Source organism: Lacerta agilis, chromosome 1 (genome assembly GCF_009819535.1).
Source record: "Lacerta agilis isolate rLacAgi1 chromosome 1, rLacAgi1.pri, whole genome shotgun sequence".
Lineage (NCBI taxonomy): Eukaryota > Metazoa > Chordata > Lepidosauria > Squamata > Lacertidae > Lacerta > Lacerta agilis.
In genome coordinates this window covers 59,860,631-59,885,963 of record NC_046312.1, presented here as the reverse complement: position 1 = coordinate 59,885,963, position 25,333 = coordinate 59,860,631, and the positions used below count along the sequence as shown (strand labels likewise).

The 25,333-nt window shown below is 41.0% G+C and overlaps 1 protein-coding gene across 3 annotated transcripts in view; it reads right to left on the bottom strand.

The window, feature by feature from the left end:
- Positions 1-25,333, bottom strand: part of LUZP2 (leucine zipper protein 2) — a 292,217-nt gene that overhangs the window by 116,176 nt on the left and 150,708 nt on the right. For all 3 annotated transcript variants that reach the window (XM_033151006.1, XM_033151009.1, XM_033151011.1), the window contains exon 5: positions 21,201-21,263. In XM_033151006.1, the coding sequence (XP_033006897.1) occupies positions 21,201-21,263 (63 nt within the window). The remainder of the gene's footprint in view (positions 1-21,200; positions 21,264-25,333) is intronic.

Genomic DNA, 25,333 nt, shown 5'->3' with positions numbered 1-25,333 from the left:
TGCACACACACAATTTTGCTTGAGTATTTTAAGGCTGCAATCCTAAGCATATATATGTGGAAGTAAGTCATATTGAAATCAAACTTCCATTTAAATGTAGCTGTGATCAGGATGCACAAGATTAAAATTAGCCAGGGGCTCTCTGTTGTTGCAGCTAACTTCAGGGAGAAAGGAGCTGAGAGAGAACGAAATAGCTATGTGGGTCCATGATTTGTGATACTTTGTTTTTTTTTTATAAAGATTTTATTATTTTACCATAAAACAAAGCAAAAACAACATTAGACATACATAAACACAATAAAAACATAATACACAATCAACAATATGAAACACAACAATACCATACAAAAAAGAAAACTTATACAAACCTTACCTAACACTTATCTTTGTTTCTCATCTTATTTTAAACTTCTTGGGGGGGGGGACTTCCCCTGATCCCTCCTCTGTCTTCAAAAACATATATTCTCTTTAGGTAGCTTCATTTCATTTCCCATTGACTTATGCTCAATATCCTAATACTCTTTAAATTTATTTGAACCAATATATTTCTTAACTTATATTCTATATCTTAGAACCTTCTTATACAAATAGATTTATCACATCAAAATTTCTTCTAAACCATTATAACTAAACTTAACCTTCTAAAAGCCGACTCTTTTATATATTTCTGCTCAAGTATTCAAACATTCAGTTTAGCATGCTTAACTAAATAGTCCTTAAATTTCTTCCAATCTTGCGACACCTTCTCCTCCCTCTGGTCTCGGATTCTGGCGGTCAGGTCTGCGAGTTCCATATACTCCATCAGCTTCATCTGCCATTCTTCAATTGTCGGTAGCTCTTCACCTTTCCAAGTTCTTGCCAATAAAATTCTAGCCGCTGTCGTGGCATACATAAAAAATACTCTATCCTGACTGGGTATCTCTTCGTTGGTCATGCTCAAAAGAAATGCCTCTGGTTTCTTACAAAAGGTAATTTTCATTACCTTCTTAAGCTCATTATAAATCTTATCCCAGAAGGCCTTTACCCCTGAACACGACCACCACATATGCTGAAAGGTACCTTTTGACGATTTACATTTCCAACACACATCCGACCTTTTAGAATTCATTCTGGCTAACTTAACTGGTGTCAGATACCATCTATATATCATTTTCATTACATTTTCTCTTAAACTATTACATGCAGTAAAATTGATACCTTTTTGCCACAATCTCTCCCAGTCATCCATCATAATATTATGACCCACATCTTTTGCCCAGTCTATCATTGTTGATTTAACCAGTTCATCTTTCGTATGCCACTCTAGCAGCAAATTATACATCTTGGAAAGGTTTTTAGAGTTCGATTCGATCAGTTCTGTTTCCAGTTTAGATTTTTCCACTTGAAAACCAATTTTTTTTATCTAATTTAAATGTTTCATGTACCTGATGATATTGCAGCCAGTCAGGGACTTGACTTTTGACTTGATCATAGCTTTTCAACTTAAACGAGTCCCCTTCCTGCTGCAATATGTCCATGTATCGTAACCAACTTGCAGACATATTTGGTCTCTTATAGGCCTTAGCCTCCACTGGTGATATCCATCTAGGAGTCTTTCTCTCCAGTAAGTCTTTATATCTAATCCAGACCTGATACAGAGATTTCCTAATTATATGACTCTTAAAAGTTCTGTGGATTTTAGCTTTGTCATACCAAAGGTATGCATGCCAGCCAAACATGTTGTCGTGTCCTTCCAAGTCCAACACATCTACATTCTCTAATTTAAACCAATCTTTCAGCCAGCAAAAGGCCGCTGCTTCAAAATAAAGTCTTAAATCCGGCAGGGCAAAGCCTCCTCTCTCTTTAGAGTCTGTCAAAATCTTAAACTTAATTCTAGGCTTTTTGCCCTGCCATATAAACTTCGATAAGTCCCTTTGCCATGTCTTAAAACAGTCCATTTTATCCAAAATTGGTATGGCTTGGAATAAAAACAGCATCCTTGGTAGGACATTCATTTTAATCGCTGCTATTCTTCCCATTAACGATAGTTTCAATCTTGTCCATATCTCCAGATCCTTCTTTATCTCTGTCCACAGTTTTTCATAGTTATCTTTGTACAGGTTGACATTTTTTGCTGTGAGATTGATACCTAGATATTTAACAGATTTAACAAAATTGAGGCCTGTGCCATCTTGTAATCTTTGTATCTGTTCTGCACTCATATTTTTACTTAGAACTTTGGTTTTCTGTTTGTTTAATTTGAAGCCAGCTACGCGTCCAAATTGTTCGATTAATTCCAAGGCTTTGGGGACACTGCTTTCCGGTTCTTGTAGGGACAGCATCAAATCATCTGCGAAGGCGCGTAATTTGTATTCTTTCTCTCCCACCCTGATTCCTTTTATTTGTTTCTCTTTTCGTAACATATTTAAAAGGACCTCCAGGACCGTAATAAATAATAAAGGGGAGATAGAGCATCCTTGTCTTGTTCCTTTTTCAACTTCAATTTCCTCCGATATCACACCGTTTACTATTATTTTTGCTCTTTGTTCTATATAAATGGCTTTGATACCATTTAAGAATCTTTCTCCAACTCCCATCTTTTCCAAATTCTTTTTCATAAACATCCAAGATACCTTATCAAAGGCTTTCTCCGCATCAATGAACAATAGTGCTGCCTCTGTATTTATGTTTCTTTCCAGTTTTTCTAAAATATCCACAATAATTCTTGTATTGTTGCTTATTTGTCTTCCTGGAAGGAAACCCGCTTGGTCTTTATGTATATAGTCTTTCAGCACTCTTTTTAGTCTTGTAGCCATAACATTTGCAAAATTTTTATAATCCACATTCAGAAGGGAAATTGGGCGATAATTTTTCATTAACGTTCTATCTGTATCTGGTTTTGGAATCAGTGTGATAAAGGCTTCTTTCCACGTCTCTGGTGCCCTATCTCCTTCCAGTATTTTGTTGCAAATTTCTTTCAAAGGCTGCGAGAGCCAATCTTTAAGAGTCTTATAAAACTTTGCGGTTAGTCCATCTGGTCCTGGTGCCTTTCCTAATTGCATGTTCTTAATTGCGTCCTCAATCTCTTGGGTCGATATTGGGTGGTTGAGGGTTACTAGTTTATCCTCTGGGACTTTTTGCAGGCTATTTTGTTGCAGAAATCGGTCTATCTCTTCTTCTTTTATCCTCTCCTCCTTGTACAGTTGCTTGTAAAATTTTTGAAAACACTTTCTGATTTCCTCCGGGTTCTCCACTATTTTTCCATTTACTGCTAAATTGCCGATGACATTTGCCTTTTGTCTTTTCTTCAGTTGCCAAGCTAGTAGTTTTCCACATTTATTCGCAGATTCAAATGATCTTTGTTTCATCATTTTCAATTTCCATTCTATATCTTGATTCATATTTTTTGCATACTGGGATTGCAAGTATTTGATTTCCTTTTGGATTCTTAGAGATTTGGGATGTCCTCTTAACTCTTTTTCTTTGACTTTGATTAATTTCAACAGTCTTTCCGATTCAGCATTTTGTAATTTTTTCTTTTTTACTTTTTCACTAATGAGGAATCCTCTCATTACCGCTTTACTTGCATCCCAGGCAATTCTTTTTTCTACATCCGAGTTCCAATTGATTTGAAAATACTCCTTCATCTTCTTCGCAGCTCTTTCTACCAGCTTGGTGTCTCTCATCAACGCGTCATCCATTCTCCATCTGAAAGAACCCTTGGAAACCATTTTGAGAGTTACCTGTACAGGATTATGGTCCGAATAAGTCTTTGGGCCGATTTCCGCTTTTTGTATTTTCGATGTCAATTCATTCGATATCCAAATATAGTCTATCCTCAACCATGACTGCTGAGGTTCACTGAAGTAAGTTGCCTCAGTATCGGTGGGGTTTTTTAACCTCCAAGCATCCTCCAAGTTTAAGTTGTCCACCATTTCGAAAAAAGTCTTAGGTAGTTTCCCATCATTTGTTAATTTAGTTCTTTGGGATCTATCCATTAAAGTGGAAACTGCACCATTAAAATCCCCAAGGCAAACTAGTTTATAATCCAAATAATCCAACAGCAAGTCATGTATTTTTTTGTAGAAAATTGACTTTCCATCGTTTGGTGCATAAAGTCCCAGAATCAAGAATTTTTCGCCTTGTATTTTAATTTCAATTGCGATGTATCTCCCTTCTTCATCTTTAAATAACTGTCTTGGGCAGTATTTCTCCTTTGCATATATTACCACTCCTCTCTTTTTGACCTTGTCTGATGATATGAACTCTTGGCCTAGTTTTCTATTTTGTAGTAATCTTCTATGTCGCCGAACTATGTGGGTCTCCTGTAAACATATAATGTCCAAATTTTTCTTTTCCAAACCATGAAATACTCTGCGTCTCTTTGGTCTCTGGTTCAATCCCCGAACATTCCATGTCATCAATTTAAGCGCCATTTTCCTTTGTTTTAATCTTCTCCTCGATTTGTGATACTTTGGGCCCACATCACCAGAAGTTTCACAAGAATGAGCACTCACACTTTACATTGTGGGTGCCTTTTGTGGGATCGCGCGTGGTGCTACAGTTCCCAGGGAGCTTACTGGCAAATGGGCTGGTTTGCCTCTCAGAGTTAATTTTGAAGGTTCACGCCCAGCCTCAGTAATCAGGTTTCTTGCTGGGAGGTGGGGCCAGCCCCATTTATAAATAGGGGGTGGAGCCGACAGTAGCCAGGGAGTCAGCCCTAGAGATTCACTCTCCCTACACTCCCTTTAGGGATGCGGGTGGCGCTGTGGTCTAAACCACAGAGCCTAGGGCTTGCTGATCAGAAGGTTCAAATCCCCGCAATGGGGTGAGATCGTTGTTTGGTCCCTCTCCTGCCAACCTAGCAGTTCGAAAGCACATCAAGTACAAGTAGATAAATAGGTACCACTCTGGTGGGAAGGTAAACGGCGTTTCTGTGCGCTGCTCTGGTTCGCCAGAAGCGGCTTAGTCATGCTGGCCACATGACCCGGAAGCTGTACGCTGGCTCCCTCGGCCAATAAAGCAAGATGAGTGCCCCAACACCATAGTCGTCTGTGACTGGACCTAATGGTCAGAGGTACCTTTACTTTTACCTTTACCCTCCCTTTGCTTAATGTTTCTTGTTTGCAGGTTAACTTTTCTTCCTGTTTAGTGGGCGCCACTAAGGTCTTTGACTGGTTGCTGTTGAAGGACCGGGAAGAAATTTTCCTGCATTGGCAGGTTTTGTTTTCCCCGTAGCAATTCATCACAACTTTGGCGGTTTATGGCCTTGGGTGGAATCCTTTAGTCTTTTCTTCCCTATATGGGGTGGGTGGGTGAAGTGCTGACTCAACCCCCTGCTGCGTCGATTCCTGGGCCACCCTCTTAAAGGGGTTATATATATATATATATATATATATATATATATATATATGTGTGTGTGTGTGTGTGTGTGTGTGTGTGTGTCACTGGCCATACACTGAAAGGTCTTCAGTGAACTACCCTGCGTGTGGGGATATGGGCTTGGCTGCCTGCTACACTTACATCTTGCAGAGCACCCACATATCCCATTTACCCTGGTATGCCCCTGTTCCCCCGACTATGGGGCTGGGAGGGATACACGCCCAAGGCCTAAGCCAAGGTCTTCCTACATTCAGAAGTTTAATAAAGTTTTGGCATAATTTTAATTCCATATAACGTTGTCAGAGTCTTTATTCCTTCCTTATGATCCCTGAGGGCTGGGTCTGTCATCGCCTGGTCATGCAATGACCATAGCTGTCAACTTTTCCCCTTTCTTACGAGAATCCTATTCATAATAAGGGAATTTCCCTTAAAAAAGGGAAAAGTTGACAGCTATGGCAATGACACTGGCCACACAAAGGGTAATGTTTCATCCATCGCTCAAATGGTTGATGCCAACCCTCACTATCACCACTTTCAGTGAATGCAGCCAGCTGTGGTTTAGTATTCTCGCCACTATATTATTATCATGCACAGAAACTCTGCCAAATACACCATATATTAAAGGGTATCTGCTTTCCATTTCTGTCTTATCTACCCTTTGCCATCTTTAAAATTCAGGAAGGGGGGGGTTCCTCTGTATGCATTTACTCACTTAAAGTAGTAGGCTATAAGAATGGGACAAAAAGACCAGGATTTGAAAGTCAAAACTAAATACCATATATACGAGTATAAGCCTAGTTTTTCAGCACATTTTTTGTGCTGAAAAAGCTGCCCTCGGCTTATACTCGAGTGAGGCAGGCGGTGGGGGCGACGAGAAAGAAGCCCTTTCTCTTAGCTCGTGCCGCCACCCGCTCTCCCCAGTCAACCATTCCTTAAGAAGTGTATAAGAACAGCGGTTCTTTACTCTCCCCAGGCAGCTTGTTCCATTCCTGAACTGCTCGCATAAATGCAAACTTGGCAAAGGAGGAAGAGGAAGGAGCAGCCCAAAGGGCTGCTTTCGGGCTGCTCGTTCCTCCTCCTCCTCCTCAGCGGCAAAGGTGAATCGGCTTATACTTGAGTCAATAAGCTTTCCCAGGTTTTTGTAGGAAAATTAGGTGCCTCGGTTTATATTTGGGTCGGCTTATACTCGGGTATATACGGTAACTTTCATTTTAGCTTAAAATAACATAACCAGATAGATTTATTTGCAGGTTGAATATGTTGCAATACTTTGCTTAATAACGGCTTATCAATACTACTGTTGCTTTATAGATATTCCATTTACGTTAATGCTGTACTCCGGCTTTAAAAAGATGGCTGTGCACTTGCTCTAGTTCCTGTTGCTATACTGATACCAATTATCCTGTTAGCTTCATTCTGCAGGCTGATTAGAAGACTTCACTGGAATGATAAACCTAGACAGCATCTTAAAAAGCAGAGACATCACCTTGCCGACAAAGGTCCATATAGTTAAAGCTATGGTTTTCCCAGTAGTAATGTACGGAAGTGAGAGCTGGACCATAAAGAAGGCTGATCGCCGAAGAATTGATGCTTTTGAATTATGGTGCTGGAGGAGACTCTTGAGAGTCCCATGGACTGCAAAAAGATCAAACTTATCCATCCTTAAAGAAATCAGCCTTGAGTGCTCACTGGAGGACACATCCTGAAGTTGAGGCTCCAGTACTTTGGCCACCTCATGAGAAGAAAAGACTCCCTAGAAAAGACCCTGCTGTTGGGAAAGATTGAGGGCACAAGGAGAAGGGGACAGCAGAGGATGAGATGGTTGGACAGTGTTCTTGAAGAGACTAGCATGAGTTTGGCCAAACTGCGGGAGGCAGTGGAAGACAAGAGCACCTGGCATGCTCTGGTCCATGGGGTCACGAAGAATCGGACAAGACTGAACGACTGAACAACAACAAAGGTGTCTCCTGTTACATTAAGTCCTTCTTTTGATGTCCTTAATAGGATTCACTGTCCCATCCTTCCTTCTGTTTCATATCAAAGGCCTGAGAGTTGCATTTCCTATTGGGTGATATCCCACAGGCCACGTGCCCATGGTGGAGAATGACAGAGGCAAGAGTGGGAAGAACAACAGATAGTAGGTTACTTTCCAGCCGCACAAATGTCAGAGGTTTCTACAGTCTCTCTCACACACAAATATATCTCCATCCTCCATGCCAACAAGCAAGAGACATTACTACCGTTTAAGGGCACATTTGAGGTAGAAAACTTTCCAGCCCAATAGCCAATCAGGGATGACCAGAAAAAAGTCCTAGTCTCTTAAAAAGCAACCAGTCAGAACCCACTGTGTTCTTTTGTGGAAGTGGTTGGGATGCCCTGCTTTCATTATCCAACTGAAGATTCAGGGAGTCAGGTATAGGTCCTGCTTTCGCCTCTCATTTTCAAGGATTAAAATGAAAAGAGATTAAATTCTGATTGCAACAGCAACCGGTCAAAGACCGTAGCAGCGCCCGCTAAACAGGAAGAAAAAGTTAACCTGCAAACAAGAAACATTAAACAAAGGGAGGGTAGGGAGGGTGAATCTCCAGAGCTGACTGCCTGGCTATTGTCGGCTCCACACCCTATTTATAAATGGGGCTGGCCCCACCTCCCAGCAAGAAACTTGATTACTGAGGCTGGGCGTGAACCTCCAAAAATTAACACTGAGGGGCAAGCCAGCTCTGTTTGCCAGTAAGCTCCCTGGGAACTGTAGCACCACACGCAATCGCACAAAGGGCACCAGAGCCGTCTTAAGGGGATCTGCCGCCATGGCGCGGCTATCCCTCCGGCGCCCCCGCCATGCCGCCTCTCCGCCGCCTCCCTCCCGCGCTTGCCGCCCCTTGGGAGGGGGGTGGGCGAGCGGGGGGTGAGGGGCGTGGCGCTGGAGCGGCGCGGGGCTCTGCGCGCCCTTCCAGCGCTTCCGGGATGGGAGGCGAGGGCGGCCGGCTCGCGCTCCCGCGCAGCTCGCGCTCCGCGCGCAGCTGGACGGCGCGGCGCTGCTGGGCAGCTCGCGCTGCATCGGGCGGGCGGGCGGCTGCGTGCGGGAGCGCGAGCCGGCCGCCCTCGCCTCCCAGAGCCCCAGCTGGAGTGCTGGAAGGTCGCGCAAAGCCCCGCGCCGCTCCAGCGCTCCAGCTGGGGCTCTGGGAGGCGAGGGCGGGCGGCTTACAGCCCGCCCGCCGGCGCGCGAGTGCCCGCCTGCCCGTGGGGGCGGGTTGGGGAGGAGGAGCCCGGTATGCCGGCGGGCTCGCGGGGGCGCCCCTGGGGCGCCCAGCGCCCTGGCGCACCGCGCCACCGGCTTCTATGGATGAGACGGCTCTGAAGGGCACCCACAATGTAAAGTGTGAGTGCTCATTATATGACTCAATCTGTAGATGGCACTGAATTTAGTTGTGTCTGGGTTGAGTCAGGGTTTTCTTATTCTGTTCTGTTCTCAATGGAGAGAGAGGGTACAGTAAGCTGATTGTCTGGCTTCCAGATTGGTGCATCCTCTAAGTCTCCTATGACACCCTCACTCTCAGTTTCATGGTGACAGTCAAATCTGGTTGGATACAGGGTAATGTGACATTAGCACATTTATGGTATCTTCCTTGATTGGCTGTGGTCATTTTGGATTAGAAAAAGCCTGAAAGCAGCAGGAGGGAGGTGAATGGCAGTAAACAGCAGCTAACCAAAAATGGAGGAGAAGATATGTCCTTCACATATGAGTTTTTGTCCTCATTTTAAAATCTGGGGATTGTGAGAAATTTGGCCTTGTACCCTTTGCTGATAAATTTCATTTTAGAAAAGGCAATAAGGATAGTAATGCAAATTGATTCAAGCACTATGAGTTTTATCATGTAAGTCATTTGGCTGGCGGCAGTGAGAAAAATAAGTTAAAGAAAATGTTGACATGATTGAAAATAACTGATTTGAAGATTGAAATATTCATTAATCAGGCTGGATAAGGCTTTATAAAGGTAAAATGGAAGGTACTTGAAATGTAAATTAATTTGAGCTGAATAATTATACATGTTAAATAGGTAGTTTTAGGCTTCTTGAAGTGTTAATATTTGGGACTAATGAACTGTGAAACGACGATGGGGAAGGAATTCAAATAAATGGAAATCTCCGTTTGCTGCTTTTCTTACTGAAATCTAAGCATGCTTCTAGAATTTTAGGTGGTACCTTGCAGCAGTTTCGCCCATAGCGTACTCTCTCAACCTCTACCCATCGTGGGTAATTTGAGCTAGCTGAGAGTCCAGGGTGTGCCTAATGCATATTTGTGGGTAGGTGGAGAGGTGCCTGGTTCCTTAAAGGAGTGTGACTACTCCTAAATATGACCTCCTTGGTCCTTGAAGTACTTGACAATAGCCACCCATGCACAAATGCCATTTTTTGAGTACAGTGGTACCTCTACTTACGAGCACCTCTGGTTACATATCCTTCGGGATACGCACGTGGTAAACCCAGAAGTATTTTTCCGGGTTTCGCCATGCGCGCATGCGCAGAAGCTCTCTACCGTGCCACGCACATGCACAGAACAGGCACCTCCGATTATGAAAACCTCAGGATCTGACCGGAGCTCCAGAACAGATCCTGTCCGCAACCAGAGGTACTACTGTAAAGTGCTTGAGAGAACAGTGACAGTTCAGCTGTAGAACTGATTATCTTAACAAATTTCAGTCTGTGTTGAGGCCTAGCTTTCGGATGGAATCAGCCTTGGTCACCCTGATGGATGAAAAAGTGGCGTAGTGTGGGTTGCCAGTGCCCAGGGCAAGGCAAGTATTTTGCACCCCCTAACCCATGCTCATTAATTGTTCCTCATCAGCCTGGAAAAAAGTGTCCTGTGCCTGTTGTTGTTCAACATCTTTATAAATGACTTGGATGAAGGAATTGATACTCATCAAATCTGCAGCTGACACCAAACTGGGATACATGTATTATATTAGGGGACATTGCACACAGGCACATATATGGTGAAATTATAGAAAAATACATATTTTATGAGAAGTACACACAATATACTTTTTTGCAAGGAGCAGAATGCAAACTGGGAAATTAGCTAACTGAACTTAAAACTTTTTTAAAAAAATGAAATTGAGAGAAACAGAAATTGACACAACTGTCACTCCTCAGCATACTCCCACACACACCAGTTACCTCAGAAAATGCATATGAACATTCTGTGACTCATGACAATTCAGATGCTAACATAGTTCATTAAACGATCGGGAGACTTTAAATGAAATAGGGTCACATACTCTTAAGTTACCATTTTAAAATGTAGTGAATGTCAACTAAATCTGCTATTGGCCTAAAATAGAAGGTATAGCAACACCACATTTTCTTGTGTTTTTCAGATCACTAGAATACAGTACCATATTTTTAAAGCAGCTCCAACAAGACAACTGTAACCGATTCCATAATCTCTTATACAGAGTCCCTGAAAGTGAGTACAAAACATTAAGTGTGAGCTGATTATTTATCTTACAGCTGGTATGTTCCAAGGATTTAATCTTGAAATGCATGAGGCAATTTCATATACCGTTTAAACCAAATAATCCATGCTTTGTATATCATCTTTGTAGGAGAGAGCATAAGGAGAAAGGTTATCTGTGTTAATGGCTCAAATGTCAGTGCTTCCTTTAATCCATTCTTCACTGGTTACATGTTTGACTTTGTTCTGCTTGAACTATGGGACTGTACTGCCTGTAACCCAACTTTCCAAATGAATCTGTGCTCCTTTTATCACTTCCCTAATTATGTAGCAAGCCTGACACACAAAATCTCCTACAAGATTTTCAAGCAACCCCGCTAGCTCTGATTCACATTTTATAATCTCACTTCTTTGGTACACTTAAGACGTCTTTGATTCCTTAAGAATATCTGCATATATATTTTTTCATCGTTGATTGAAATGTTTTCAGCAGTGTTCGCAAACTGTAGTCTGCAGACCATGAATTCCATCCAGGTGGACTGTGGAAAGGTTGCAGAAAGGTGGAGAATATACATACTTGGACCTGTACTTGACTTTTTTTGCCCCGGCATTCAGTTTTGCCCTGGGCTGGATTTATCAAATGGGTTAACAATGTCCTGACCTAGGGCTCATGTCTTACAAAATCTGGCTTTGGTACGGTCTACCATTCAAACCCACCACCCTTAAAATATTACCAGCTAAAGGGTCCCTTTTCAGAATCCTAGCCAATACACCACTGTTTTTGATTATGATACTGGTACTGCAAAAAAAAAAAAAAATCAAGCGGTCTGCTAAGACAACCTGCAATGTTCAAGCAGAGCAAATTTTATGAACTGTTGCAAAAGGGGAACTCAACTATGAAGTTGGTAATACAATCCATATAACAATAACCATTTCCCATATTTTCCCACTCTTGCCTTTGGTCCTTCCATTTTTTGAAAACAGGTGTTGACAAAGGCATGCAACACTCCTAGACTCCCAATGGCATGAAATTCTGCTCATGCAATGGAACTTTTCCTTCCTCTTCTCTTCCCTTTAGCCCTTCATACACCAGTAAAATCTGCTCTGGAGAGTTGGGGAACATTTTGGATAAGATGTTTGGGAATGGAGCAGAGTTGTAAGTAACTTGTATGTTCTGCAAAGAACATTCAAGTTTCTTGACTCATAAAAGTCAAACTGTATTACCCTGATCAATAGACAACAGGATCTATCAGGTAGGCGTGGTTGTTCCAGTGCAGATATCCCAGCAGCATAACTTAAATGAGAGCTCGATGAGTCACATTTGAAAAGCCCCTTTCCTACACAATAATCTATTCTGTACAAATCAGAGCTGGGACACATGGTTTTTCCATTGTGGAAACAGCTCTACATGTGAGCCAATACCATATGCTGAGGTAATTAAATTGCCATTATGAACATCACTAAGAGCAAACACTCAAGAGTAGTACTTAGCAGAGTCACATGGTCATCTCAACATGTGTGGCCAATGGATCCCAATGGCATGCAGCTTACAGTGCCAGAGATATTTATATGACCTTAGACATATTGTTTTCCATTACACTTATATATTAGAACATACAGAGAAACAGAAACTTCAGCAACAGCTTTTCTAGTTTTTTTAATGCATTTAGATTATTCTTACTATAAAAGTATTACTGTCATCACTGGGCATTTCTCTGCCCCCACCTCCCATCGTTAGCTATTTTACATTGGGAAAATGTACACTGTGTACAGGAAAATACATAATGCAGTGATGGCACATCATACATTGTTTTTACCTAAACATTACAAGGAAGAGGCCAAAAGAGATATGAAGCAGTGGTGGTCTAGTTAATCCCTTGCTGCGTTAAGTGCTGTCAAAAATGCAATGCATACTCTAAGACAGTGTTTTTCAACCACTGTTCCGCGGCACACTAGTGTGCCGCGAGATGTTGCCTGGTGTGCCGTGGGAAAAATTCCAGCCAGAATATCAGCTTTGTGTTCAGCCAAACAGGCCCTGGTTGCGCACTGAATGAAGTATTTTATAATTTTTCATATTTCTGTTTACTTACTATTTCATAATAAAGTAATTATAAAATACTTTCTTTGTGTTTATTTGATTCCTATTCAGGAGAATTACTTTATATATAGTCAATATAGGCACAGAGTTAAATTTTTTAACATTTTCTAATGGTGGTGTGCCTCGTGATTTTTTTCATGAAACAAGTGTGCCTTTGCCCAAAAAAGGTTGAAAAACACTGCTCTAAGAGTTTTTGAAAGGTATGCCTATGCCTGGAATCCTAAGAGGTTTAGCAATGACATGTGGTTGTCTTAAATCATGGGAATGTTCTTTTCATAAAAAACACATTACTAACACAATTTGAACGATAAATTTCAAGGAACTTCCACACATATATACTGACCCTCTTATATAAGGCTTGTAAATGGTCAATCACTTACTCACCTGTGGTGAATAACATGGCATCTAGGCAAACAGGCAGGAAAGCTTTTAGAAATAGGGAGATTGTTGGTTCCTTCTTCTCGACTCTCATTCTTTCCTTTAAACATTGTCCGAATGTACCACAAATGCCCAATATAATGTGGGATGGGTTTTAATGGGTAGGAGAGGATAAATTAATTGCAATTAATTGCTCAAGACACCCATGTGTGTGGGTTGAGCATCCCACCTTTGACAGCAAAATGCAAAGCATAGGAATTATGCTTGTTTTGAGCAAGTCCAGCTATGATGTAAGCTGGCTCTCTCTTTCTTACCCCACTTAACAAAGAATCAGGCAACAACTTGGGGAGTAAGTTTAAAAATATAATTTGAGAGGAGAGGAAATGACATCACACAGAGCCCTTTCAACCAATTGTATTTCTGTGGTCTGAGTATCTGCCTATCAGCAGTATAGCTCTGTGAACTGAACCCCTTCTCATGCTAACTAGCAAGAATATCTATTTGTTAGGTTTGGCTGCTAATCTCCCACATATTGATAGACAAGATAGTAAACATTTTAATGGACTAGTAACTTCTGTGGATTTATTTGCAAGATCTTCTGCTGTCTTGATTTATCCTGATTTACCCTGCCCCACAAGTCTCCATAAAACAAGTTATGAGTCTGTAAAGGGCAGAAGTATGGACCTACAGCTATATCCATGCGGTTGCTTCATGCAGCTGGTGACCTCTATGCATGGAAAAGAAAATCTGAAAGGCTTGTCACAAGACCAAGAAAAATCTCCACAAAATTATCTTGAAGAGGTCCTCTGGAAATAAAAAAGCAGATCTTTCCTGCAGTTCATTTTTGTTCTGTGTTTTTAACTTGTTTTGTAATTCAGTACAAAGAGAGACTCAAGTGCTCCCTTAATTCTTCTTCCCTGAAACTCTGACATTTATATCTTTCTACCTTAATAATAATAGTTTGGTGACCCATTTCTATGAGCTATTATATTGACAAAGAGGTTCACAGGGTCCTGCTGTGCCTATTCAGCTCGGTTGCTATGGGAAAAATATTTATTGCTTTGTACAGATGTAGGAACCTAATCTAACCTCAGCTCAAATCCCGTCAATGACATTGCTGTGCAGCAATTCCACTTCTCCTAATTGACCAGTTGACCTGGTCCCAAGGCTACTCTGGGCACCAGATTTCCTTTTACATCCTGCTCACCCACTTGTGCTCTTTAGCAGGGCTGTCTTAAGCATATGCGTGCAAAGATCTGCCCAACGCCCCCAGGTTCCCCAGTCTCAGGCACGCAGGAGGGCGGAGCTGCCCAGCTGCCTCAGTGTCTCACTGACTCGGTTGCCCCCGAACTCGCGGCGCAAAGCTACCCACAGCAGAAGAGCCCGCTGCCATGCTCCGACCAATGGACGGGCTCTTCCCTGGACTCAACTCTCGGACCCTAGACTCTTGGCTTGGCACCCCTGAGAGCCCGGGGCCCGGGTGCCCCACACCCCTAGTGCCTATGGGTAAGACAGCCCTGCTCTTCAGCAATGGAGCTGCAGCTCTGTGAACCCTCAGCTGGGCTCCATTTCTCTCTTTCCCAGTCCATTGCATAGATAGCAACTGGAAAGGTGGAGCAGATTGCCTCACTCATTCTCCAAGTGGTGTTTTGCTTTCCTCATTTGGAAGGGCAGGGTCCATAGACATGTTGTGAATGTTGTTGTTTTTAAACAAGCATAGTACATACATGCATCTGGAAGGGCTGCTTAGAAACCCTTAGAGATTTACCTAAGGGGTTTTCACTGGCTCTAGAGCTGGTATCAGAATTGGAAGACCAGTCCAATGTTCTCGAATAAAAGTGGAAGGCTTCAAAAAGAAGCTGAATTGGACGTAGGTGGCACAAGGAGAAAACCACTTACAACTTCTCCCATACAAACTTTCCCATAGCACCTGAGATGTAGAGGGAAAACTCTGCTCAATGTATCTTCCATTCATTAACAAACTCATCTTGGTAGCTAGGATTTGAGCACTCATTTTCTGAACATTTCTTTCAAGGGCAATGCCCACCCAGCTTTATCATTGTCTACATTTCATTGGTTCCTGAAAACTTATTTACAACGGCATTTTAATTTGTGTTTTGAATGTGAAAGATAAAGAATGCATGGTAATGCAATCCTATGCATATTTACTCACAAGTTTCACTATGTTCAGTGTGGCTCACCTTTTAGTCAGCCTGCAAAAGACTGCAGGCTAGACATGCTGTACTGATCATACTTTTCCATTGCTAGCCTTCTGGGCTTGTTTTTTTTATTATTATTCTAGTTTACATTTTAATTTTAAATTGAATTTTAAATTGTATGTTTAATTTTGTGTTCCACCTTGGAAAGCATCTGGAAAGGAAACCTATGTATATACACTATAAATATAAATAAACTATAGATGGGCCAGAGTTCTTAGCTTGCATCATATGCCTGCCCACAAGCATCTTTGGCAAGCAGCCTTAAAAAAATTTATATAGGAAACTCTTACGGGCAGAATCAATACAACTCATCACAAAGATTTTGCCGGTACCATTAATCCCACATAAGCAATTTTTCTATTTCCTTTAATGTAAGGATTGCTTTTCACTTATATTAACTATGGGGTGAAAAATGTAATAAGTTTTTTCTACAACTCTGTGAGGGTTTTTCTTTTTTAAAATCAAAAATATATATGCCCCGACACCGGAAAATGACATGCTAGGATTTTTGGCTTACAACAATATTTGATCTTATTTGAGTTCCTCAGGTCTTTGTCTCAGGATTAACTGAACCAGTTGTCTATTTTGAAGGTGATAGGTAAGATCTGCTTTTTTTCTGTGAGGATGCAGGGGAACGCATACCCCCAAACGTTTTGTGAAACTTTGTACTTTTGTCAATTTACTATATTTATTTTTCCCAATTTGAACTATAAAATTGTGGTTTTTCTTGAATCAAAATGAGAGTACTCCTAAACATTTATTTGTTTATTTTAGAAAAAAGCCACTGGGTAAGATAAATGACTCATTGATCCTTTGCAGCAGTTGATTTCAGAGAATATAAAATGAACCTACCCATCACTTTTGTGTTGCCCCCGTCCCATTGAGATACAAAAAGATATAACTAGCATCAGTATAACAAACTGATTCAGGCAGCTTCAACCCTACCACTCAAACTTAAGGGATTCTAGGCTATACTCTGCTACCAGCAGGTTTTGGACATCAAGATGGAGGTAGGACCCCCCTTTTGTGTTCAGCTGTTTGCCTGGAATATTTATTAACAGGTCCTGAAGAATCCAAGAATGACATCTACTGTATATGTTTACACATGCATTTCCTTGGGAACTGCTTATATTTCCCATTTCTATTTCTATTTAAACTTTGCTTGATTGCATTGCAAACAGCACTTTTAATTTAATTTAATTTACTATATAGCAGTAAGGCCCAGCATGTCAACCAATATGCTCTTTTTTAAAGAAGCAAGTATCTGGTAGGTACATTCCCGGTGACACATGTTTTAATAAGAATTAAAATCAATCTTTTAAACATTAGTTTGATTTTGCAAATGGTCATATATCCTATGTTCTGAGCCTCGCAGTCAGATCCAGCTATGCCATAGTTCCCATATTCAGGAGACTTTTGTTTGTCCCCTCCAGCCTAAGAAACCTACCACAGCTATATGCAGCAACCATGGTATTACTATTACTATTACTATTACTACTACTATTACTATTAAATATATTATCTACCCTTCACCAGCAAGTCCCAAGGTGGGTTACAACAATTAAAGAGGCAGCGGAGGGGGAAATTAAACAGATTACAGCCACAAGAATAGAAGAGGCTCTGAAAGCACACATATCAGATATCAAAGGCCAGGGGAAAGAACCTACCCAATCAATGAAAATGAATTTAACCCATGACCTCACAGTACATGTGGGTTTTAGTCAACCATTGCTTACTTTTAGCCCCTCTCCCATGGGTTGAGCTGGTTGGGTGCCTACTGACACAATGAACTCAGATCACCAAGCATTGGCTTTTAGCACAACCATAGTTTCCTTTGGGTTTTGATTCAGTGGATGGCATGACCACCCATAGAAATGGTAGAAGCTAAAGTTTGACTGTCGGTATGACTCAAAGCTTTTCATCAGCAAACCTTGTGAAGACTGCATTGCACATATAAACAACCAAATCATCGCCCCATTCAACTTCCAACAACAGAAAAGGGTATTATTTTGATCCCTTGTGAACAATCATAACATGGAATATTTCTTTGCTTCCTTGGGGTTATTAAAGGTGGTAAAGCTAAACTTTGCAAGCTTACAGAAAAGTATGGCCATAGAGTTAGCAATGCATCCAGGTGACAAGGTTGTTTACAAAAAGGCCAGTGCTTTGCATTTATGTTCACTGAAACATGCTGATGAAAGCATTGAGAAGTTCCACTCTTGCTTAAAGAATAGCATTCATCAAAATTCATTAGGCACTGTTAAGCGTTTAGGTGAACCGATGCATACAGTCCCAAAGCAGCCATAAGCTTCCATTTCATACCTTTTATTTTTATGTGTCTTTTAAAGCGTTTTATGTGAAAGGAGAACATAGATTTTTTTTGTATGACTCCCCAAGAGACATTTTAGCACATTTCCCATCCCAAAGAGGCTTGAGAGATTGCAGGTAGAAAATGAAATTGTCTCGCAGGAGCTGGTGGGTGACAAATGCTTCAACCAAGCTGATATATAATATAAAGTGGCAGAGAAGATCAAAGCTCTTTATGCTACCAGGGATCAAATACTTCACAAAGCGGGAGGAGCTGCAAACCCCAAAATGTGCTAAAATGATATCAAATGGTTTGAAGAAACCTAAATTGAGTTATTTCTTAATAACACCTTTACCCAAAAACAAGCAGCTTAAAAACAATGAAATATAATGCAGGGTTGTTGTTTTTGGGTGTTTATGATACTAACTCTGTAGAGATGGGGAAGAAATTTGTTTCTTTTGCATTTTAATGTGAACCTACCTAATTTGTGCTTCCCAAACCAAAATGGAGTTATCCTTTGAAATTTGCACTGCTGTGATTTTTGAGATGCTGTTCGCCATCCAAATGCATGTGTACATATAGGCATATATTGGTAGAAAGTGTGCGTAACAGTGTGTATTTAGTGAAAATAGTACAAGAATGCTTGGATATTCATGCCTGATCACTAAGGCAGTGGCGGAGGAAGGGGGTGCGGTGGAGGCGGTCTGCCCCGGGTGTAATCCCTGAGGGGGGATTGCATCGCCACTCTGCCCCCCTGGGACACTCGCCACTCACCGTGGGCGGCACCCCCCCAGGATGCTCGCGGCACCACCACCCCAGGACGCTCACCATGGGCGGGCCCCCCAGGATGCTCACCACAGGTGGCTAGCCCCACCCCCCAGGTGCACAGCATGTGTGCTGCTCCGGGTGCTGGAGCAGCTAGCTCCGCCTCTGCACAAAGGTCTGCAGCCTGCAGAAACCCATTTGGCAGTGACTAGGGAGAGGGCTTTTCTCTATTGTAATACCCACCGTGTGTCATTTGCATCCCCTCTGAAGTGAGTCAGGAGCCAGTGGCAATAGGCTTCTGGCACATATTTATTCACTCATTCCTCTCAACTGCTCCACTAAGTTACTTGGAGATGCTGTATGCATTCACTGCATGCATTGAGCTTTTTTCATGGATTTTTATTTTAGATTATTTTAAACCACCTTGACTTAAAAAAAAAAAGCTGCCAGATAAATGATTTTGATACGGTAAATGATGTTAGGGAAAATCTCTTGCAAAAGTGTATATCTTAGGAGAAATGCACAACAACTGCATACGAATTTCCATGTGAACCTAAAATAAAAGCTGATGCAGGAATGCGGTGAACTGACTGGAAAAAAATGAAAGAGAGGGAGAAACCAAAATTGTAAGATTTATCCATCTCCTCATTTACAACTTTATAGATGGCTTAAAACTGTTTTGTTTAAATGTGCTTTTTTCATTGTCCAATTCACACAATTTTGTTCCTGATGCTCCTGTTTTTCACAAGTTTTTACACTGATTTTTTTTGGTATTATTTTACTGTGGTTGTGACTCACTTTGAGCATCTAATGGGGAGCCAAAAAGTTGTGTATAAATATTTATACAAAAATAAATAAATCAGCAAAACATAGCATCTTCAAAAAAAAAAAAAAGGAGCAGATTCACAAGCCTACTGTAAATGCCCTTAAACTGTGAGGCACCAACTTCTCACAAACAACATCTCACCACAGAGCTGGTGAATTATTTGAATTTGGTCTTAATAGAACTTGATTGCTTTGAGAAACACTGTTTATTCACACACTCAAAGAAATGAATCACTGAATTCAGTGGAACTTACATCTGAGTAGGATTGTGCTGGAAATTTGATGTAATATAAGCAAAACTGGATAGTTCCCATTCTCAATTGTACATTCTTTCTGTCTGTCTTGTTTTTTGAAAGATAATAGAACCTCTTTAGAGTTGCCATACGTCCAGAATTTCTTGGATATATTTGGAATACTGTAGTTGGCAGTAGTGTCAGGATGGAAATCAGTAAAAAAAAAAGTCTGGGGAAATCCGGATGTATGGCAACCCATGTTGGCAGAGTCGTTTGTGCATTTACCCCCCCCCCCAAAAAAAGCTCCAAAATGTCATTTTTTTGCAAATTTGAAAAACTTTTCTGGCTGGCTTTTCAATGTTTGAAATATGGCAACCCTATCGAGAATCAGTCTTACTATGGAGAATTTCAAAGACTCGTTTCCTCCTGTTTCAGAACATATAGTTAAAAATCCATTATTATATCTTAGCCATAAGAAAACTTCACTAAAATATCAGTGTAAGGAAAACATACATAGTTATTTCTGAATGTTCATTTTTTCAGTCAGGGCAGGGACAAATAATAATAATAATAATAATAATAATAATAATAATAATAATAATAATAATAATAATAATAATAATAATATATTTATACCCCACCCATCTGGCTGGCTTCCAACAGAACATTAAAATGCAATAATATATTAAATATTAAAAGCCTCCCTAAACAGGGCTGCCTTCAGATGTCTTCTAAAGGTCTGGTAGTTGTTTTTTTCTTTGACATCTGGTGGGAGGGCGTTCCACAGGGCAGGTGCCACTACCGAGAAGGCCCTTCGCCTGGTTCCCTGTAACTTGGCTTCTCGTAGTGAGGGAACCGCCAGAAGGCCCTCAACACTGGACCTCAGTGTCCGGGCAGAATGATGGGGGTGGAGACGCTCCTTCAGGTATACTGGACCAAAGCCATTTAGGGCTTTAAAGGTCAGCACCAACACTTTGAATTGTGCTCGGAAACGTATTAGGAGCCAATGTAGGTCCAAAGAACCCAGGACAAGGAAAACCAGGAAAAAAAATGCAGATTTCATGAAAAACAAGCAAACAGGAGTTTGGAACAGGCATGCTATCATAACAGGAAAAACCTGTGAAAGGCAGGCTTACCAAAAATACAAGTCACCAGAAAATAATCAGAAATCAGAAGCATGCCAGATCAGCACTAAAACTCCAGGACAGAATTAACAACAAGGCAGGTGGGATACATTGGGGATGGCTGACCTGTTGGCCTACAAATGCTGCTGGACTACAACTCCCAAAACTTGGCAGGCCATAGGTTGACCATCCCCTGGATACAGGTTCCAAACTTCAGGCCTTGAACACAAGATAGAATGCTGCACAATATATCATTAAGGGGTTAACTGGAGTCAGCAAAGACTATTTCCCTAAAATGAGGCCAGAATGCTCAAAGGAACAAGGTGTAAAAATATGGCAGGATAGAAACTGGGTATTGTAAATACCCCAGGCATCCAATCTCTGTAACTTTTACGTATTTTAGGTATGTTTCTGACAGCTAAGGATCCTCTTACCTCATTTTGAAGATCCCTGATCATTTTGCTCTTCCTTTCCATTTCAGTCTTCAAAAAGTTAATCTAAAAATGAAAAATAACCTATTAATTGGTTGCAATAAACCCATCCAAAAACTCCCAAGAGAGAGGCATCTTAGACTTTTTATATATCAACTTTTACCTGTGTACCTTTTAGAAAAGGAATTCTTCTCTGGCTGCCCAAGCACTATTAACACTATTTGATGAAAAATTGGAAGAAGTCCTATATAACAACTTGGGTTACTTTTAGTTATAACAAGGATGAAGATGGCTAGACAGCAGAAAATGGAAACTGGAATGTATGGCAAAATGTGGAATGTATGGCAGAATTTGGCAGGTATCTCCCTCAGAAAAACTCACATAAAAATGGATGAGCATTAGTTAAACAAGATACATTTTGGAGCATTTGGTTCTCATTTTTTTATCATTCTCTAGGTTGGATGGAGGGATGCGGTTGGTGCTGTGGGTTAAACCACAGAGCCTAGTGCTTGCCGATCAGAAGGTCGGCGGTTCGAATCCCTGCGATGGGGTGAGCTCCCATTGCTTGGTCCCTGCTCCTGCCAACCTAGCAGTTTGAAAGTACGTCAAAGTGCAAGTAGATAAATAGGTACCGCTGTGGCGGGAAGGTAAACGGCATTTCCGTACACTGCTCTGGTTCGCCAGAAGTGGCTTTGTCATGCCCACTATATGCCTCAATAAGATCCAGGCTTCTCTCTCTAATCCCGCCGAATATCGCCAGGGACGTTGACCGCATGAAATATCTACTGGTGGATGCCAACCCCTTGGTTTCACATGGAGTGGCCATCTACATATTACAGGCCCTGAAACTCAGGACCACCTTTTTGGCCAACTTCCCCTAGCCTTAGTCTTATGTATAATCCCAACATGGAGACTGTCATCACGCCTGCTACTGCTTTTTATTTTATTTATTTTATTTTATTTGTTTTAACCTGCTTGATTTTACTCCCAATTGTTTTAACTGTTGTATTTTCTGTATAATCGTGTCAGGCTACTGCCTGGTCTTTTACTATGTGCTATGGCCATAGGGCTAATGCAGTAAATAAATTGATCGATTGCTTTGTCATGCTGGCCACATGACCCGGAAGCTGTATGCCAGATCCCTTGGCCAATAAAGCGAGATGAGTGCCACAACCCCAGAGTCGTAAGCGACTGGACCTAAGGGTCAGGGGTCCCTTTACCTTTACCTTTACCTTAGGTTGGGTGGGGAGGTAGAAGAGACAGTAATTCCCTTTGGAAAGATGCTGTACCTTGAGGAGATTATAGTGGATATATTACACTATGATCCCAGAATACAATGCAAAAGTATATTTTCTGTCAGTATATAATGCAGGCACAGACAAAACACAACACATTGCTGTGTTTTCTGGGGACTATACTACCTCAGGACAGTTTTGAATAGAAATCTTTCATCTGACACTCCAACTTTCCTGATGGGGACAATTTTATCACTTCTCACATAATCTTATCCCTTTATCAGAATTCTGTTCTTCTCCCTTTATTCCAGTGCTACCCATATAACTAGCATCTAAATAGCCTACATAGAAAATTACTGGACTTGAACATGAGAAAAACAAACAAACCCTAATGCTATACCAAAATCTGTCCTCCAGTTTCTTGAAAGCCCCCTCCCCTTTTCTGTCTCATTCTTGGGCCAATCAATAATGTCTTTAGACTATCCATGGATGCAGATTTTTAGCTCATTTTATCACTCTGAGCCCAGAAGGATAAATATGATTTTTCTTCCAGCAAGCATTTCTCCAGTGTTCTGCAGCCTCCCTCAACGTCCATTCTTCCTTTAAAAAATGCAAAGCCCCATGGAAGGAGTTGCCCCATGATATGTTCCCCTAGACTGTAGCTGAAGTCTGAGGACCAGGGCTGCAGAGTTCACACTGCTGGTGGTATCATTTGTACAATGAAATAATTAACATTCACAAATTCACTTTCAAGTAAAGTAAGTGCATCCAAAACTCTGCACCACACTAAAGAGAACTTCTCCTAATTTTCTCTCCCTTTTGATCTTTTTGAATGCAATTTGTTTTTTCATTACATGATGGAGAATCATTGGAATGAAATCTCAGGCTTAAATATGATTGATTATGATACTCTCCATTGCCTTAATGTGCTCAGACTAAAAGAGATCCATTATTTCAGAAAAGAAGAAAAAATTTAAACAAAATAATATGTTCCACATATAAAGCCTATGAAGGAGATGGCATTCACCTAGCTTTTTGTCATATGATAGGGCAGCTATCATACTTCTTACAAGCATTTTATTGATGCTCAGAATAAACCATATGATAAAATATTGACTAATATGCAGTGCCATAGTTATTTGCTTTTCTCTACCATATATGTTACTTGGTCAGGAGGAACACACTGTCCCATGTTCCTCTCACTCCCATCTCAGGGTTGCATGTGGACTTCTCATATTTTATATCTGTTCAGTTATACATGATTGATTGTGGCTTCATGTATGATTCCTTCAAGGATTTCTGTAATGTTTGTATTTTATTATTTATGTAGAATACTTGTACCCCACCCCCTTTGTAGACTTCAGACCCTGATGAAGTGGCTTACAAAAGATTCTCAAAATAAAAATCACACACAAATCTAGGTCAGGAACAGAATTTGCATGGTGTCCAAAGGAAACCAAGATTAATCAGACAGCATTTCCTGTCATCGTCATTGTTCTTCCCTGGTATGCCAGAGAGCAGCTTCCTCTATGGTGTCCTGAGGCAAGGGAGTGAGGCTGAGCAGATGGATCTCACACAACCCATAACAAAAGGAAGTTTTCCCTTCATGTCAGTTGGTAGTTGCCAGGCAACAGCTCCTGAATAAGTCCTATGAGGCAAGTGAGTGGGCCTAAGCAGCTGGACTTCTCTGAGCCCAAGACAGAAGAAGTCTTCCCTTGCTACCAGTTGGATGTTGCCAGTCAACAGCTCTCAGAGAGGTGCCCCTGAGGCAAGGAATTTGCATGTGAGCATTGGTAAGTGTTGAAAGGTTCAGTCTCTTAACAATCTCCACAGCAACTATGGTGTTATAGCTAGGTATCTAGATGCAGATATTTAAATTCAATAGATTTATCTCACTATAACTGTATTATTGTACTGTGTCAACCAGCTTAATTCCATGAATAACATTCCTCTTTATAGCTTCTTAAGTCTGTAAGGAAAAGCCTCTTGGCATTCACACCTCACTTCCAATAAGTCAGAACAACCTGATGAAGTAAATTCATTTCACACATTTTTCTTAAGTGACTTCAAAAGCCCTGAAGTAAGATCATTCTAAGCACTATTTACTGAATCTCTCCTGCTAATTCCCTCTTCAGTTGCACTAATTTTCCTCTTGTCTTCTTGAAAGATGCATAGGCAATGATTTTGTCAGATGTCTGGGTCTTAACTGCAACCCACAAGATTATCTATGATGGGTCTCTGCGTTTGTTTTCATATAATGAGCAATCCCCTTTTAAATCATCTGGGCAAAATTGAGATCAGAAACTAATGATGTATTACTGAGATGAACTATATAAGCAACACAGAAGTGGTAAGAGATCAGCTACCCAGATCATCGTGGCATGGTGGGAAATACTTCGAAGCTGTTATGTTCTCAACCATGAAACAGAAAAACAAACTAAAAGGAAACAGTTGTTAAGATGTAAATGTGAAATTATTTAGCTAAAGAAAGACATCCAGGCTACATCATGTACACACTCTTTTCATTGTACTAGGGATGGAAGATAAATTGCTCCAGTCAACATTTTAAAACAACTCAACCCATAGTAGTCAAGAAATAAGAGGAGAGGTCAGCTTGTGGAGTAGTGAGGTAGCCAAGTTAGCTGATAGCAAATTGTTCAGAGTTCTTAAAACAAAAATATTTTGTGAAGAGCTCCAAGAGGACCCCTGCAAACTGAGTCAATGGGGAAAATTTCTAAATCTCAATTACATATATGCCTATTGGCATTGGACAGGTGGTGATTGTCTAGGAATGAGACAGGGGGAAGTATTCAACTACTGTATCTTGTCAGTGCAACAATTTCCACTTATACAATGAGAGTTCCCCCCTGCCCCATGAGCACTGCACATTCTCCACTGATC